General features: G+C 41.5%; 1 protein-coding gene across 1 annotated transcript in view; it reads right to left on the reverse strand.

Annotated features, from left to right (window-relative positions):
- The window catches only part of ccdc6b (coiled-coil domain containing 6b), a 65,343-nt gene that overhangs the window by 1,839 nt on the left and 43,666 nt on the right, over positions 1 to 19,838 (reverse strand). The window contains exons 3-8 of the mRNA XM_068002594.1: positions 14,713 to 14,841; positions 10,523 to 10,626; positions 9,485 to 9,645; positions 8,790 to 8,946; positions 5,154 to 5,254; positions 3,853 to 3,977 (exon numbers count right to left, since the gene is read on the reverse strand). Coding sequence (XP_067858695.1) covers positions 3,853 to 3,977; positions 5,154 to 5,254; positions 8,790 to 8,946; positions 9,485 to 9,645; positions 10,523 to 10,626; positions 14,713 to 14,841 — 777 coding nt within the window. The remainder of the gene's footprint in view (positions 1 to 3,852; positions 3,978 to 5,153; positions 5,255 to 8,789; positions 8,947 to 9,484; positions 9,646 to 10,522; positions 10,627 to 14,712; positions 14,842 to 19,838) is intronic.

The raw sequence follows: 19,838 nt of genomic DNA on the forward strand, positions 1-19,838 counted from the left end.
TCTTCCTTTGCTGCCAACTTTACCCATAAAACATATAATGGTCTGTGAATCAAACCATACTCCGTGGCAATCATTCCATGCTCCAACAACCCTCCGCATAAAGAAATATTACTAACCTTTCTCCTCACTGTCAGTAACTCCCCAACCAGAGAAAAGAGTCTTTTCCTATTCACTCCAACAAAACCAGAGAGAATTTTGAAACCTCTATTAAATCTCTCCTTGATCTTCTTTTGCGGTGGAATTAGTCGCAGTGCCTCAAGTCTGTCCTCATAACTATAGTTTTTCACTCCCAGCATTATCCTGGTGAATCTACACTTTCAATCTATCTACAACCAACTTTCAATCCATACCCTTATTCCATACGCCTGAATTTTTCTAACAAGCTTTGAGATATTATCAAATGCTCTCTGAAAATCCAATGACCATACATCGATTGCATTGCTTTTATCTATCAGTCACTTATTCAAAAACTGTTACATTTTTCAAACATGACTTGCCTTTAACAAATCTGTCCTCGCTGACCTTAACACATGCATTTCGAAGTGCCTTCAATTTATGGATTCTATAAGTTTGCCCACTAAAAGTAACCCGGTTTATCCTTCTCTCTCTTTTTGAGCAGAGGTATTATAACGACTAAACTCAAGTCCCACGGCACAATTTGCATATTTGAGGACTGAAAAATTGTCGTCAAAGCTTCTGCTATTTTCTCCCCAACAGCACATGGTACATGTCATCAGGGCCCAGTGACTTATCCAGCTTGAGATCGACTAATTTTTTTTAAAAATGAATTCCTCGTCTACAGTCGGCTCTTAAAATTGTTCCATATCCTCCTCCAGTACATTTACATTCTCACCTCCACTATCATTCGTAAATACCGATGCAAAATATTTACTATTTCTGCCGTACATTTATCCTCCCCAATTAGATTCCATCCTAGTGGTCACACACTCTCTATTCTTTTACTTTTTATAAGCCCATAAAAATCCTTACTATCTCCCTTAATATTGATGTGGAGGTGCCGGTGATGGACTGGGGTTGAAAATTTTAAACAATTTTACAACACCAAGTTACTCCTGAGGAAGGAGGAAGCCTCCGAAAGCTTGTGGATTTTAAAATAAAATTGTTGGACTATAACTTGGTGTTGTAAAATTGTTTACAATCCTTTAATATTGTTAGTCTTTTATCATATTTCCTTTAAGCCCTAATCTCTCTTCACCTCCCCATTACACTTTCTATATTGATCATGATAATCTTTAGTCCTGTTAGCCCTAATATTATCACAGTTTGCACCCACTCTTTGTTGCAAACCCTTTTCACCTTATAGGGATATTTTTTTGCACTCTATCCATCTGGTATTTGAAAATTTCCTACTACTGATCTATCAATCTGTTGGCTACATTTTTTGCCCATTTAATTTGGGCCTGATCCCTTATCTTACCGAACTTTGCCTTTTTCCAGTCTAGGACCTGTATCTTTGACTCTTCATTATCCTTTTCAATTTTTACAGTGAACCTAACTGTGCTGTGGTTACTATTTCCCAATTGTTTTCCTACTGTCACAGTTATTTAACTCATTTCATTTCCCAAAACTACATCAAGCCATGCTCCCTTCTTTGTTGGACTAGAAACACACTGATCTAAGGAGCAATCCTGGATGCATTTTTAAAAACATTCCCCACTTTGACCACATACCTTTACGCCAGTCTATTGGGGGATAGCAACCCAATATTGTTACCTTCTTGTTTTTAATTATCTTTCTATGAACAGTCTACAAACCTACCTCTCTAGCTCATCTCCATTGTTTAGTGGCCTGAATTGCATGGAGAATTCTATCCTCTCCCTTCCTATTTCTTAACTCTATCCATATGGATTCTGTCTTAAAGATACACCGGGAGTTGTGTTATGTTCCAACTCTGTGATAGAATGCTTTACCAACACTGCTACCCCATTCCTTGCCCCTCACCTCTGCTGAAAACTAAATAACCAGAAATATAAGTTCCAGCCCTGTCCAAATCTAAGCCATATCTCCATTACAGCTACTATATCATAACCCCACAGTTATTAATGCTTCCAATTCGCTAATTTTGTTTTGATTGCTTTGTGCATTCACATATGTACCACTCAATCCCCAGCTCCATTATTGTATTGCCTGGTTTCCTTTCATCTCCAATAATATTTTCTCACCATTTATTTCAGCTACGCCTTCTGCTTCTATTCTAAAAGTGTTATTAATTCTGATCTCCTCCTCTAGGCTCGAACATTGACTTTTCTCACCCCTCCTGTCATATTAGTTTAAATCCTCCCCTACTGTCCTGTTTCAGTTGAGGTGAAGGGCATTCCTTTGCCATCTCCTTCCCTTGTTCCAGAGCTCCAATCCCAACAATATGAACCCTTCCCTCCTACACCAGCCCTGGAATCATATATCTTCCTAATCTCCCTCTCCTTAACCTGTCCAGCATGTGGGCATGTTTCTCAATCTAATGCTTGATTCCTTAAACTCCCTCTGCAACACCTCAAACATACTTCTATCTAAGCTAAGTATGGTTTAGTGACACATATTCCCAGTGGGGTGACTGCTAGCCTCCACTATGGCACCTCTCCACAAGAATACAGGCGAGAGTAGGAACTAAATGGGAGGCGCAGACAAACTGGACTCAGACTAAGTCAGTGATCCATCCCTCTTGAGCATGTGCTGAACCAAAAACTACTAATCCCAATATTAACAGGAACTCATCATTTCAAAAAAGATTGAGCATACTTAGATTTAGTGGAAATCAAACTTTAGCAAAGAGCTGGGCGACAGTGAATTATAAGCTGACATTTCATCTCTGGAACCTGGGACCACATCCAATTCTGGAGTGCCACACTGTTGTAGTGGGGAGAGTGGGCTTGTGAGGTTGGGTACATGGTTGTCATCTGGTAGAGGGAACTTGATTCTGCATCCAGCCCATGACACATCTAATCTAGGCGTTTTAGAGACTGACAAGGTACTTGAAATTAGAAAGTGTTCCATTTGTCATTGCCAACATCCCTCATCCTAGTGTGTTTAAAAATTCACAATTTTATTTTGAAAGTATATGATTTCAAGTTCTTGAGCAATATCCTAGCGTCAACCGATGCATTCCATTTATGTAAGTGGATTAAGACATGCCCCTTTATGATCCATCCATCTCCTCCAATTGCACAATCATATCTCAAGTCCCATTCCAATGTTTTATCTGATCCAACCCAAGTTTGAAACTGTAATATTCCATTTAATAACTACTCTTAATTTGAAGTTGGTTAATTCAGATTTTCAAATAGCTCAAATGTTTTGGTGCAAAAACCAACTTTTAATTTTCAGTAGACAGTATATTAACTGCACTAAATAATTTACTTCATTCATCTACCAAAGAATAGCTTTTTAAATTCCTTGCTGTATTCTTTCATTCAAATCTTCTAGATCTGATTTTTTCTTCTGCTCCCTGATTCCATGATCAATTTAACAATGAGATCTTAAATACCCACATCCTATTAATAATCTTTGCTCAGTTTTTTTTTAAGCAAATCAGTTTGCAGAGTAAAGCTGAACATCCATCCTCACTACTCCATTCTGCACCTTTTCTCAGGCATCAATGTCCTTCAAGAAGAGTCTGAATTCATACACAAATGTAAATAAATATGCCTTTAAATGAGTATTTCGACCAATGTTCCATACATGGTTTCACTGGAGATGGTTTGTTGTTACCCGTTTACTCTTAGTTTTGCATAACCCCTCCCCCAGTTATTTGTGTTAACCCTTTCCCCATACATCAAATACAAAATGTTATTAACTATGTATGAATAAATATCATTCACCAATTTCTTTACTCACCGCAATACCATGAGAAGTTCCCATATGCTGTACATGAAGACCAGGTGAGGTGTAAAAGGACATTCCAGCACGAGTCAAAGTAGTAGGGGGAGTAAAACCAACACTGTGGCTTCCATAAGACAGTCCTAGAACAAAAGTATACATAAAGTCTGGTCATTCTCCATTTACTGCTCACAGCCACAATACCATGTAAATCGGATCACTTACTGCAGCAATAACCAACTCCACATGAAGCATAAACTTATCTTTTTGCACATTGTTTTGTGTTCGCTCTTTTTAAGCAGAGTATGTTAGTTCGTTCTTTTCTCTGGTGGCAGAATGCTTTATGATAAGGCAATTTAAAGCCACAGCTAACAGCAAGTAAAATTCACTTGAAGAAAGTTGCTAATTTAAACATTGAGGGTAGGTTACAAATTCATCCCCAAACAAATCCAATAATCTATTACTGCAACTGCCAGGACCATCTTTTGAATATACAATCCCACTGCATCAGGCATTCAAGTGCTTTTTTTAAAAAAATAGGAGTAGGCCATACGGCCCCTCGAGCCTGCTCCACCATTCAATCTGATCATGGCTGATCTTCAATTCCACTTTCCCACCCTATCCCTTGATTCCCCCAGAGTCCAAAAATCTATCCATCTCAGCCATGAATATATTCAATGACTCAGTATCCACAGCCTTCTGGGGTAGAGAATTCCAAAGATTCACAACCCTCTGCATGAAGAAATTCGTCCTCATCTTAGTCTTGAATGTCCAACCCCAAATCCTGCGACTATGCCACCTAGTTCTAGACTCTCTAGCCAGGGGAAACAATGTCATGTTGAGGTCTGTGATCCACGGATACTGGCAATCCTCTGGTACCCTGCCAAATGTGAACCTAAATAGTGAGCGTCTGCAGGTTATTACAACCATGGGGGCCTGTTCTCATTTGATATCTACACGGATATAGTAGTCCCTGGATAATGATCAAAATTAGGAACCGTGACTAATTGTTTTTCCCTCTCCCATCCAATGAGCACTAAGATCAATTGTAGCACCCAAACTGCTGTCCTGGATCAGTTTACTCAGCACAACCTGGGGCCTTCTAGTCTGCAAGGCTCAGTGTTACACCAGGCAAATTCCTCTACTCACTACGTCACTGGGTTGGGGGGGGGGGGGGAGGGAGCGATTCCTCCACAGGCTCTCACGTTGATAATGCTCTCCACTTATCTATCAGAAGATACTACTGGAAGGCAAGATGGTAGTAGTTTCATTTTTCTAGTGAGCATATCCGTTGAGTCTAAATACACAAAAATACATACCAGGAGATATAGGCCTGCTGGAACTTGGAGATGGTGTGTAAGGGATAGGACTGGATACAGTGCGGGGTCTAAGTCCCTGTGCAGACATCTCATTAAAATATCTGGAACAAAGAGTGCTGATTTAGCAACTTTACATATAAAATTGTACTTACACAAATTGAATATATACAAATTCCAGATCTATAGAAATTTTCAAAAAGTCTAATTTACTCCCAAATTCATTTGAACAAAATACCTCAGTAGAATTTGCATCCCAGATTTTGCACTTGAAAATAAATCAATGAGTTAATGCTCATCAACGACCCCAAAATAACATGGCCACAATTGGAACCTGGTTGCGTGGGGAATCAATCGTGTAATCCTACACCCTCCCAATCCATAGAATAATGCACCACGGTTTTCTTTTGATATGTGCACCCTCCATGTTACTTCATCTGCTTATATGCAAAATAATCAGGATTGATTCATTTGTATACAAGGAATTCCACTATACAAAATGACAAATACACGGGTAAATGCACTAATCCTGTGCTCCTGGTGGGGAGTGGTATCAGTTAGAAATTAAGCTATAACACGGCAGCACCAATTCTCCAACCTGTGCTCAGAGTTCAGGTTCCCATTAGGAGGTGGATCGGCAAATTTATCCAAACACAGAAGAAAAGGCTGAAGTCTATTTAAATTTACCCTATATTGTATTATCTACTTGACCCATTCTGCATAAATATTCCCGTAGCAAAGTGACAATTCTCAACATTTTCTATCCCTGTATTTCCATCAATGAACCAGCACAGGAACCAGAATATCCTGTGGTCTAGTTGATCATCTCCGTCTACACTTATCTGTATGAATTCAATGTTGCTCCAAGCTACTTATTTATGCAGCTTTTTTTTTGAAGGAGATAAAGCAACTGATTTTGCAGTGTGGAAACATTTCGTCCAATCTGCACTTGAACTCGAGGCTTGTTCATTTTGAACCCTTGTCCTCTTGTTCTGTGCTCACAGTCCAGTTAGCCTGTTTACATCTATATACATTTACACTTTTCAGTGTTTTTAAAACAATTTAATGTCTCTCCCCTTCGTCTTCAATGAAAAATTCAGATGGTTCCCTTGATTGCTCAGTTTGTAAGTACACTTATAAGTGTGGAATTAAGCCAGACAGACAAGGAAGCTCCCTGGTTCGATAACAATCTGTGCTGAGGCCAGGACAGTGGAGGGTGCAACAATTGCCCGCTGTGCCCCAGGGTAGCCTCTGAGTGTTTTGCTGGGCAACAGTGCACACTGAGTGCAGGGAGAGGGATTAAGAAGGATGCAGAAGTATGACCAAAGATGATTTTATTATTTTTTTAAGGAAGCCTTTAAAATTCAAGAGAAGATGCAAGACAGGAATGTTCAGGGAAACAGTTCCAGAGGAGAGGACTACAGTGGTAGAACAGAGTGAGTGGGGAGAATGGAGTCAGCTGATGCTGGACAAGCAGAGGGCATACAGCTGAAGATTACAAAGACGGGTTGGAGTGAGGCCACTGAAAGTTTTTATGGCAAGGCAAGGATCTTAAAGTCAATTTGCTGGGGCACAGCAATCTGGACAAAGACGGAGGGTGGGGGGAGAAGAGAGAGCGGGGAGGACGATGGCGATGGGATTGTCGGACTTCACGTGCATGATTATATGAACCGTTGCATTTTGAATGAGCTGTAGTTTATGGAATATATAGGCATTGAGATTTGGTAATAACAGAATAGATTGGGTTTCAACAGCAGTCAGAGGCAGGGACTGAGGAGGACCCTGTTTCAGAAAGCTGTGCAGTAATCTACGGTTCCACACGTCTGAACATAGCCTCTGTCAACTAGGGAAGTTGAGGGAGTCAACGTTGGTAGCATGTAGGTGCTGGTGAAACCGGAGAACAATTGCTTTGCTTCTCTCATTTAGCTGTAAGAAATTTCAGCTCATCCATGTATCAATGTTAAAAAGAAGTGAGTCACAGCTGGTCTAGAATCAATGGAGGAGACAAGTGTTACTTGTATCATGTGATTTATATCAATTAGTGTTAATTCTATTCGGGTGGCGTGTGTCAACTGGGGACTCCCTTGTATCCTTTTTATATGAGAGCTTATCTAGACTGTCATGTGCGTGCAAGGGGGATCTCTGTGAATAAAGGCTTGGAAGCAACTGAAGACCTGGCTCTAATATTCTATCCTTCACCACTTGGCTAGCTATCCAATTTATAATAACAGGGAGGTAGAAAGCTGGGCACTGGCATGCATGTGGAAGCTGACTCTCAGCATCCAAATATTACTACCAAAAGGTAAGATAAAAATTAATGAGGACCTGAAGGATGGAGGCGACTGTGTAGGAATGGGAGGAAGAATCCACTGGAGATGTAGTATCTACGACGTGACAATGGAACCACGATGGGCCAGTGTCATGGAAGCGGACTGTGGAGAAGAGACGGAGGAGGATGGAGTGGTCGATGGTAAAAAAGGCATCAGAGGTCAAAGAAGATACTAGGAGGCACACTGAGCCACAATCATATGGCATGAAAGTTGTTAATCTGAACAGCACACTTCCAATGCTGTGGACAGGGGAACAGCTGGATTAGAGTCCCAAAGAGGCAGCGATAGGAGAGTGGGAGCATAGTTGCAAGGCAATGATATGAAAGAAAGAAGTTTTGGAGATAGGGCAGTGACTGGAGCAAGTCATTGCTCCAATAATGGAGGAATCAATAATGGACTGTGGTTGTTTTGGTTTTTTTTTAAAAAAAAAGATAACAATGTCAGAATAGTGATGGAAGATAGACCAGTTAATGTCAGTGAGAATGGGACAAGAGGGGATTCAAGGATTCTTGTTGAGATGAGTTTAATGAAGGGTTGGGGGAAGCTATGGGGTGGGAGTGGGGACTTGGTGAAGAAAAGGGCAGGAGTTGGAGCAGGCTGAGGCAGCTGAGCAGATCACCTCAATTTTGGACACATCACTCTTCATGAGCTTCTTGCAATTGGTGGCCGAGGCGAAGGCTGGGGGCAGGATGCAGTTAATTTCTTCCCATAGCTTGGTATTAGAAGATTTTGTAATGTTACTAGTAATGTTCTCCAAATCATTTGTGAAAAATGGGTAAAACAGAAGACGCAACAGATCCTTTTTTCGTTTTATGTTAAAGTTCAGACTAATTATGTCTTTTGTCATTGGAACAAACAGGGTAGATAGAAGCAGACCGTTACCAGTAGCTGAGGGCCAAGAACGAGTGGCCAAAGGTACAAGATTAAAGGTAAGAGATTTAGAACAGGGGGCAGGATAAAATTCTTTACACAGACAACTCTAAGTCTGTTGAATTCACTTCCAAGGTTTGTGGTTGAGGCAGAAACTATAACATTCAAGATTAGATTGGATAGGTGGATGAAGGAAAAGGAATTGAAGGGATATTGGAACAGAGTGAGTATACCTATCTACTCGCATGGAAGATAAGCGCAACACAGACTAGTTGGGCCGAATGGCCTGTTTTCGTATTGTAACTTCTATGTATTTCTATGAATTCTATAACAGACTTTTAAAAAATATAATGAAAATTGACCAGGTTTTTTTTGTTCCACTGCATGTTCAACTCTGGTAGAAATGAATCTCCTTAGAGACAACTTCCAGCACACAAACCTTTCATCGTCCATTTCTAAGCTGGACTCGCTTTCCGACAGCTGTCTGCAGAGGGCCTCTCTCCTTTCCATCTCTCTCTGCAATTTACGCTGGAGCCTCAGGTTCTCTTCTCTCATGTGACGTTCTTCTTCTAAATACTGTGCCATTTTCTCTGTATCTGAAAATTTTGAAATGAGTGAAGATCAGCTGAAGGCTGCATGGTTTTGTAACTGAGGAAAAACAAAATAGGCAGAGACAAAATTCCAAACTAAATGCGACGTCGTCAAAATGAAGGGCAAAGAAAGAAATGCGAATGGCGACAAACTGTGACTGCTGATTCAGAGGTACAAGAAAGTGTGTGATTGAGAGGTTTAGAACTCTTATTTTAGAAACCAGGTGAAAAGAACTTGAACATTAATAAAAAAAAGAGTAGGCAAGAATAAACTGCAAGAAAGGTATCCAACAATAAACAAAATACAATGTACAAGGTCATAACAGCTGTTGATTGAAGCATAACTGTGCTGAGGAGCTGCAGCAGCTGCTGCCATTCATATAAATGCACTTTCCCGCTGCACAAAAACATTGTGTAGCACTGGTCAATGTATCTCAACGAGGAATCAAAGCTTTTTAAAGAATCACTTGACAACAATGGAAAACAGCGTAGTTGAAAGACCAATTCCCACCATCTTGATATTTCAAGTTACGGTGGAACTTACGTTGTAACTGGGCAGCTCGGAGTTGCTTTTTTAGCCTCTCTACCTCATTCTTCAAAAATCTGATATGTCGCATCATGTTTTCTGGCGAGTCTATTTCCATGGAAATATCCCTCGGCGATGGTGGGGCTGACACAGGCTGGTCTAGTCTCTCCTGCAGAATGCTGAATTGAGAAATACTTAGAAAGTAAGCCCCAAAAAAGTACATTTTGATTCAAAAATTTAGTAATCAAGCTTTAATTGGCAAGTGTGCAGAAAAGCAGGCTAAGTCAGGCCAAAAACAGTCTGATTTTCATGGAGCAGATACCAAGGTCACAGTAACATTACTTGAAATGCTTAAAATTGATAACCATACCCATTAGTTTATTACTAAACAAAATGTATTTGTTAAGGTCAGGTGAAGAGATATTACCTACCCTGTAGGATGTGTGCTCTTCAAATGAAGTATGTCCTCCCCACACCCCATAGAAGGGAAGCTGAGCTTGATAAAGCTCTGGAGAAACCATGTGGAGTACACGTCATAACATTGCAGTCAGGCAGTGCCACACGTGGTAATCCAATCCTGCATAAAGCCCCCAAAACCTACACCGATTTGCCAGTTTGTCTTGACCTGAAACTGTCGTGAATAACTAATTAACACTAACTATAGTGTTCCCCAAACTACATCTTTCTCCAAGGCCTGTGGGAATGTATCAGTGGGATTAAATTATGTGGAGGATGCATAAATCACTGAGAGAAAGACAACCCTTTAAGGTAAGTAATCTACCTTTCTTTGTTCCTTGTCTTCCACACACGAACACAATGGTTTTCAAAATTGTCCATGGGGGAAGGGAACATAACCCCCCACCCCTCCTGCAATTAGACGCTCCCAGGAAATCAGATTAGTTATTTTAACAGATGAAATAATCTAACGTAATATTTCCCTACTGTATTCTCATGTAGATCATTCTAGATATGTATCTTCTTGCTAATAACTCGTTGATGAAATACTCATGCACGGTACAAATGAAGTTGAACAGTTAAAGAGTCAAGAAACCTCACCGCTTCTCTGCTTCCAGTTTGTCCATCCGTTTCCATAGTCGATTTACTAATGCCTCTTGTTCTTGTTCCAAGGTATTTTCAAGGTCAATTTTCTCACGTCTCAGCTGCAAAAAAAATTAAGCGCTTATTCAAATATTTTGCTCTTAATGGAGTGCATACTTTCTATCTGTTATAAATAAATAGCTTTTAGTAACGTATTATAAAGAGGCAACATGTATCTCTTATCCTAGGCCAGTTTCTGTGCCGCAATACTACTGCGCAGGGTTCTGAGACACAGTATTTACAATACTAATATGCCGTTTGTAATTCAGGTGGTATAACCTGGAAAACCATTTTTCAGACGAAGAAAGTTTTCCTCAAAAGGTGTACACACATTTGAAAATAGAGAGGTCAGAAGCTATAAAAAGGTACTGAGAGAACAATGTTTATACACCTAACCAAACACACTGTATATATAATATATTTGCAAAACTGCAAACACATTTATTCAGTTAATTCTCAAATTTTAACTTAAAAGTCAGAGCCCAAAAGGTATGTAGACTATAAGTTGGCTATTCAAAACTTTCAAAATAATCATTCTAAAAAAAAATTCGCTCTATAACTGAACTCAATCTTTCAGTGATTGAGATTTAAGATTGTAAACCTTGCTGCACAGTTTGCTTCAAAAAGGCAGAAGGTTGCAAAAAAATTTGCTGTTGTGTTTTCAGTTGTTCTTTTGCTACCTCTGTTCTCAAGTATACACTGCATAAACAGAGGAAATTTTAATAGCTTAGAATTAAATTCAAAATTTACAGTAGTCTAAAGATTACTAAATTGCAAATGACAGAAGCCTGATTGGTCCCTGTAAAGTGCTGCATCAAGTATGAAATGCATTTGATTTTCACAGATAGGAATACTGTTAAATTCACTGATCACAGAATAAAACAAAAATTCACAAATTGCAGGGGACCTGATTAGACATCACCTTGATCATTCAGACACAAGGAGATATCCAAACCATGAATCTTTTCCATTTAAGGGATTGAATCACTTGACATTCGGAGATTTTTTTTTAGTTCATCCACAGCAATAACTGGAGTGGCGTACAGTGGGTGTGGGGACTGGTTGCACTCAGTGGTGTGGCTTGCCATGGGCACTGTCCAGATACAGCCCCTGGTAAGTTGCCCTACTGTCCTCATTTGGCCCTTGCACCAATCAGTTTCTCCCTTTCTGCTACTTCAGCCGCACCATACCCCACTGTGGGGTCTCCAAGTACAGGGTTCGACGGTTTTCTCCCCAACTTCTTGTGCCTTATGCCTCATTTTTCCTGGGGCTCATTTCACTGACTGTGACAGTGATTCCTTCCCTTGCAATGAAGCCATCACCTTCCCCATTCTAACCACCCTTGCAGTTGCATGATGATCTTCTCCAGGTCCCACCTTCATCTGCCCACAGTGATTTCCCACATTCAAGCAACTTCCGTCCTTCTCAATGTCCTCTTTGTCTAGCGTCCTCCGAAGACCATTATTGAAAAACAGCAAGACTCTCTGGTAAACAACTCCTCCCAGCACCTGAACTCCCTGCCCTCTCCCCAACTTCTCCAACCTCTTGTGTGTACACACACATACCAACCTCACCAACCATGCAAAGCCTCTCCACTTCAGAGGTAAAGCTCAGTGACCAGATAATTTACGAGGACCATCTCATCTCCAACCTTTCCGCTTTCATTTTTGGCCCTGGTGAAAAAGTACCTCTCCATTACAGACTCTCCCAACCTATTCCTCTGGCCTACCACAACATAAATGCCATGAACTGCTCAGCAAAGTACTTACTGTCGACACTAGCTCCTGCACAGTCTCAACATGTGGTGCAACTGCCACCTTTGCAACCTCAAATCCGAGGGCCACGGGCTCTAAAGCACAATGTTCACCCACTGGTTGATCAACAGTCAGATCTGGCTTAACTATTTCCAGCATTATGACCTCTCCTGCACTGGAGCCAAATCCTCCTCCAACTTAAAATCTTTCTGGCAGCCAAGGACAAGCCCAAACTCTTTGCTGACCTCCTCGGGCCCCCCTCCCCCAAACTACCATTTCACTTGCACACCTGTGCAATAAACCCACTGATGCTTTATCTCCTAAAATGAGGCTATCCATTGGCTGCCTCTGCCTGTTCCGACTTGCAGCACTCTAGTTTATCTCCCACTCCAGCTCTCAGATTCCTTTCCCCTGCAACACCAATCTCTCGCCTTGATTCCTCGTGACCCAGTTCCTCACACTCAACCAACACTTTTTGCCAGCTTCAACCTTTTTTTTCCCCTCTCCTAAAGTTACTACAGTTCACCCATCCTCAAAACTGTCATTACCCCCTTCTCAAAAAGCTCATCTTCAACCCTCTGATTCAATCGCCTATCCCTCTCAAGTTCCTCAGATGCATCACCATCCAATTCCTCATCCAGCTCTCCCAGCATTCTGCTCAACTGTCTCCAGTCCAGTTTCCAATCTGTCCACAGCACCAAAATCACCCTTGCCAAATTCAAGGACATCTTATGTGACAACCACCACCTTGTGCTATTCTTCAATGTCATTAACTTGCTCACAGCTTTCAACACATTTGACCAATCCATCTTCCTCCCCCACCCCCCTTCTCTACAGTACACTTCTGCAGTGCCACCTCTACAGGTTCCATTCCTGCCTGTCCCAAATTATTCAGTATATTTTTTTGTATTCAAATTCTGCCCAGTCACCTCCAGTGTATCCCATGGCTTTATCCTTGGCCCTTCCTGTTCTTTATCGATATATTGCCCATGAAAAACCACGGGTTAGAAATTTGCCCCGGGCGGCAGCGCGAAACAGGTGGAATCACATTGGCCAAGTGCTATAGGCCTGATCTGATAGTCAGTTCCATTGCAGTCAATTGAGCTGAATATTAGTGCCAGAATTTTTACTGATTCATAATCTTTGGTAAGTTTCCATATATATTTACTGAAGACACCCAGCTATATCTATCCACTGTCTCTCTTGATTCCTTAATAGCTGTTATGATTGACATCACAAGCCAAAACTCTTCAGTTCAACAATGGCAAGACTGAAGTCTGTCCAACTCCCACCAGACGTTTTGGACTCTAGGTGGCAGGGATTCCATCTCCTTCTCCAAAATTCACTCATTACTGGATAATCAGGAAGTTTTCTCGTTTCCACCCTTCAGTCAAGGAAGATGCCGACTGATGTTGCGATTTAGTCTGGAGCTATTTTGTGGCTGGGAGTTGAATGTTTTGAGTTATAGGGTCAGGTCTTCCATGGACAATGTTGATCGTTTTTGCTGTCACTGGCTTCAGTGTTAGGCAGTGGAGGACTGGTTGGTCATAGGAGAGGAGAAGTGTGTTATGTGATGAAACAGTCCGTTGGGAGTGAGGGCAAGATAGCAAGGAATTGCTTATTTGGGAAACAGACCTCCAGGGTGCGGTGTTGGGAGCAAGGCTACTTGTTCATCCTCTTAGCCAGCAGAATCCCCGGTGTTCCATTGGAGGAACAAGAGAGCAGCTCCATCTAAGGAGGATTTGCTGGTACTGCTACAGGATTCTGTGCAGGGTTGAACATTAACAATGCTGCAACAGGCAAAGAAAGCACTTCAATCGGCACTCCTGCTGGCTCCCTTGGGTCATTCACTGTACTTTTCAGCCTGCACAAAAGGAGTAAAGGAAAAATTCACAGGGCTATGGGGAAAGAGGTGGGGAGTGGGACTAATTGGATTGCTTTTTCAATAAGCCGGCACAGGCACGATGGGCCAAAGGGGCTCCTTCTCTGCTGTATGATTCTAAATTGAGAATATTAATTTATTGACAGTAAGTGGCGAGAGACATAGTATTTATGGAACTGGACTAACAACCTAGAGTAATGAAGAAAAGATTGGGAAGGGAGGCAGCTTGGATATTTCAGGGCTTTCTAGCCACCTTCCTGGGAGGCAGACATGGGAAAAACAATTTAATTCCGACTGGTTTTCAGGGCGAAATGAGTGTTAGGGAGCTAAGCAGTTACCTGAGCCATATCAATGGAAGTCTGCACATTTATAACCATGCCGTAAATCAAAGCACTGGTCTGCAGTTTAAAAAAAATCAGCAACTGTCCCAAGGACAAGAAAAGTATGCAAAGCAACAAACTTAGAGCAAACAACCAAAGCAATTTCCGAACAAAGAGTTAAAAGATGCGTACCTGTTCAAGTGTAAGCTGCTTGGAAAGAGTATCATTCTCCAACTTCTTGATCTTCTTCATCAGTTTATTTACTTGAAACTCCTGTTCCTGCTCCAGGGTCTGTTCCAGTTCAGCCTTTTCATGCTGCAACTAAAAAAGGGGAAAACAGAAACAATGAAAGTGGGGAACAATGATGGAAAATTTGACACTTTCTAAAATGGGGAGCTGCACATGGGTAATTTTACCAATTTGCATGCCCACCAGGAACGCTTTGCCTGCTAAGGGCATATATCAGGAATTTGAGCAGACGCCCATGGTTTTCTGTCCATTTAATGGACAAAGAATCATGAGGCTGAATTCCTGCTACGCGCTCCTAGCAGTATTGGGTTGGGAGCACAAATTCATGAAATTATCCCTTATATTTTTTCAATACACAGCTGGCCAACGTGTTTACTTCAAAGCAAAATGACAAGGTCACAAATACATCCGAATGCCACTTATGAAAGGAAGAAAATTAAGTTGTATATTAGTGTGAGCTTTCAGCCAACAGGCAACATCATTGCTAATACCATTATGGCATCAATTTACTGCTATTTAAACTCATGCAGATGGAAGACCAGCCAAAGGTAAACCTGCCAAAATTAAGTGTTTCCACTTTGTCTTGTGCTGCTGAACTGTCAAATAGTCTGATAAACCATTTTACTTTTCTGGAACCCAGCCTGTGTTGAAGGCATTGCTAAAAGTACTAAGTTTCAATTTATTTGAATGGCCAGGTTGCAGATTCATTGGGTAGAAAAAAAAGGGAGCAGCTGTGTCCTTTGAAATCCAGCAGTTAACTGCAGCACTGAGGATTAGTCTATTCAACTGACCTTGTACCTACTGTAACTGAACTAAGCTGACATCAAATGAAAGTACAAATTGCACAGATGCGTTTAGACTCAGCATTTTAATTTGAGGATTGAAATTTTAGAAATTAAAGAGGAAAGCCCATTTGATCTAAGAGGCCTAGGGACAAGGCCCAATATAAATCTGGGACCTTCCACGTTAGCGGTGACGCTTTTTTTTTGGTCTGGTGTGCAACCTTCTGGATCACACTGGAAAACCTTGTGACAAGCATATTAAGACAGGTGTACACAAGAAAACAAACTAGAGTGCATTGAGAAGAATGCAAATCAAGTGACAAGGCCCTTCCACAACACTGCAGAAAAAAATCAACAAACAACTTGCACACATAGCATCTTTAATTGCCCAGGGCATAATCAAAAATAACTGGACATCAAGCCAAAGGAGGAGATGTTAGGAGGGGTGTCAAAAGCTTCGACGAAGAGATGGATTTTAAGGATAGTCTCTAAGGAGAGGGGGTTGGAGAGGCTTAGGCAGGGAATTCCAGAGGATGGGTCCTAGGAGGCTAAAAGCAGGGATGTCAATGAGGAGGCAAAGGGAGGGGAAGATGCAGAAGAGGCCAGAGTCGGAGGAAGAGAGTTTGGGGAGTGGGGCTGAAGGAGGTTTCAGAAATAGGGAGGGATGACGCCATTAAGGATGAGAATTTTAAATTGGAGGTTTTTTAAAAAAAATTCGTTCATGGGATGTGGGCGTTGCTGGTAAGGCCAGCATTTATTGCCCATCCCTAATTGCCCTCGAGAAGGTGGTGGTGAGCTGCCTTCTTGAACCGCTGCAGTCCGTGTGGCGAGGGTTCTCCCACAGTGCTGTTAGGTAGGGAGTTCCAGGATTTTGACCCAGCGACGATGAAGGAACGACGATATATTTCCAAGTAAGGATGGTGTGTGATTTGGAGGGGAACATGCAGGTGGTGTTGTTCCCATGCGCCTGCTGCCCTTGTCCTTGTCCTTCTAATTGGTAGAGGTTGCGGGTTTGGGAGGTGCTGTCGAAGAAGCCTTGGCGAGTTGCTGCTGTGCATCCTGTAGATGATACACACTGTAGCCACGGTGCGCCGGTGGTGAAGGGAGTGAATGTTTAGGGTGGTGGATGGGGTACCAATCAAGTGGGCTGCTTTGTCCTGGATGGTGTCGAGCTTCGAGTGTTGTTGGAACTGCACTTGTCCAGGCAAGTGGAGAGTATTCCATCACACTCCTGACTTGTGCTGTGTAGATGGTAGAAAAGCTTTGGGGAGTCAGGAGTTGAGTCACTCGCCGCAGAATACCCAGCCTCTGACCTGCTCTTGTAGCCATAGTATTTATGTGGCTGGTCCAGTTAAGTTTCTGGTCAATGGTGACCTCCAGGATGTTGATGGTGGGGGATTCGGGGATGGTAATGCCTTTGAATGTCAAGGTGAGGTGGTTAGACTCTCTCTTGTTAGAGATGGTCATTGCCTTGCACTTATCTGGCTCGAATGTTACTTGCCACTTATCAGCCCAAGCCTGGATGTTGTCCAGGTCATGCTGCATGCGGGCACAGACTGCTTCATTACCTAAGGGGCTATGAATGGAACTGAACACTCTGTAATCATTAGCGAACATCCCCATTGGTGTTGGAGGACCAGGATCCAATGTTGGTCAGCAAGGTAAGGGGGGGGAGGCGGTGGGGGTGCTTGGTATTGGATAGGATGTAGGTAGCAGAGCTATGCTTGTGTTGAAGTTTACAAAGGGTGGCGGATGGAAGGCCAACCAGGAAAGCATTTGTTGATTCTAGGAGGTGATAAAGACACACATGGAGGTTTTCAGCAGCACATGGGCTGAGGTACGGACAGAAGCGGGCGACATTATGGAGGTGAAAGTAGGTGGTCTTTGTGTTGGAGAGGTTATGGGGTCGGAAGGTCAACTCTAATAGTACGACGAGGTTTTGCTGGTTCAACCGAAGGCAATTACTGCAGTATGGAGCTTGTGGCAGGGGTTGAAAAGGATGGCTTTGGTCTTCCCAATGTTTAAATAGAGGAGATTACGGCTCATCGAAGACTGGATGTCATTCCTGTGATTCACCACAGCCTAAAGTTATGCAGACCAGGAATGAAATGGTGTGGTGTGATTTCCCAATTAGAAAACGACTGTAGCAAAACAGAACTGAACACATTCTTAAGACAATTTTCACAAATTTCTACTAGCACAAATGAATATTGTAGCGGAAACTAACAATCAAAGCTTCTCAAAATATGGGAACGTGCTGACTGACAACTGGTGCAGCTTTCTCTCCAAGAACATGTACATGCCGCTGGGAAAATAAGCAAGGCATGTGTAACTAGTAGGATTTAATTATAAAAGAACACCATGATTTACACTTCGGTTTAATCACAAGTATGCTGAACCAGTAGAACATAACAGGGACAAATGAAGTTTGTTCAAGTTTGAAATGCGATCATAGTATGGTACAGCACAGAAGGATGCCATTCGGCCCATGCCGGCTCTTTGAAAGGGCTATCCAATTAGTCCCACTCTCCTGCTCTTTCCCAATAGCCCTGTAAATTTTTTTCCCCCAAGTATTTATCCAATTTCCCTTTGAACTTTACTACTGAATCTGTTTCCACCATCCTTTCAGTCAGTGCATTCCAGATCATAACAATAAGTTGCATAAAAAAATGTTTCCTCATGTCGCCTCTGGTTCTTTTGCCAATCACCTTAAATCTGTGACCTCCGGTTACCGACCCTTCTGCTACTGGAAACAGTTTCTCCTTATTTAATCTATCAAAACCCTTCATGATTTTGAAAACCTCTAACAAATCTCCCCTTAACCTCGAGGAGAACAACCCCAACTTCTCCAGTCTCTCCACGTAACTGAAGTTCCTCAGCCCTGGTATCATTCTAGTAAATCTCTTTTTCAACCTCTCTAAGGCCTTGACATCCTTCCTAAAGTGTGGTGCCCAGCCCAGAATTGAACACAATACACCAGCTGAGGCTTAACCAGTGTTGTATAAAGGTTTAGCATAACTTCCTTGCTTTTGTACTCTATGCCTCTATTTATAAAGCCAAGGATTCCATATGCTTTTTTAACAACCTTCTCAACTTGTCCTACTACCTTCAAAGATCTGTGTACATTCACCCAGGCTTCTCTGCTAATGCACTACCTTTAGAATTATACCATTTACTTTATATTGCCTCTCCTCGTTCTTCCTACCAAAATGTATCACTTCACACTTCTCTGCATTAAATTTCATCTGCCATGTATGTTAAGCAAAAAAATAAAATTCTAATTGCATGTTGTCTGAAATGCATGTTGTTCATTTACACTCTACTCCTCAAAGTCTCTTAATTCAAATTATCTGTTAATTCAATCTCTTTACTTTAATAGTTTAACTTAATTATGGGATAAAATGAGTAAAAAATGACAATTATCAGGAGTAGACCGTATATATCTGAACTGTACTTGAAATACATCTATGTTGAAAAAAATTGTTTTTATTTGTGAAGAATAAAGAAAAAAAGTCAATCAGAATTAAAGAAAACATTTCTTGGAGCTGCTTTCCTTCAAGAGCATGTTGGATGTCAGGCACAATGGGAGGGATGGAGAAAACAACAGGTAGCTCTTGTTGAAAAAATTAGCTAAGGTGGGCAGAATGACCTCCCTCACCTTGTGATCTTGGGGTACACTACGCACCTGTTCTGTTTTTAAAGATCAAGCATTAAATACTTAATCAAGTTTAATGGAAATTCTCCACAGAAATAGCAAGCATCACAACAGATAGTTCTGAGTATACTCATTTTCAAAAGGAGCATAATGTCCAACATGAATGTTGATGTAAACTAGGCTTATATTCCCTGGACTATAGAACGTGAAAGAGTGATTTGATTGAGGTTTTTAGGATTTTGAAAGGAATTGATAAGAGTAGAGAGAAACTTTTTCTGCTAATGGGGGAGTGTAGAACAAGGGGCATAACCTTAAAATCAAAGACAAGCCATTCAGGAGAGAAATTAGGACACTTCCTCACACAAAGGGTGGTAGAAGTGTGGAACTCTCCCACAAAAAGCAGTAGATGTTAGCTCAATTAATAAATTTTAAATCCGAGATTGATAGATTTTTTACTAGCCAAGGATATTAAGGGATATGGAGTCAAGGCGGGCGGATGGAGTTAGGATACAGATCAGCCATGATCTCATTGAATGGCGGAACAGGCTCAAGGTGCTGGATGGCCCACTCCTATTCCTATGTAGTTTGATGAAATTCTGATCATTTTAAGAATTATTCAGCTGATAAATTTA

The sequence above is a fragment of the Heptranchias perlo genome, chromosome 21, assembly GCF_035084215.1.
Source record: "Heptranchias perlo isolate sHepPer1 chromosome 21, sHepPer1.hap1, whole genome shotgun sequence".
Classification (NCBI taxonomy): Eukaryota; Metazoa; Chordata; class Chondrichthyes; order Hexanchiformes; family Hexanchidae; genus Heptranchias; species Heptranchias perlo.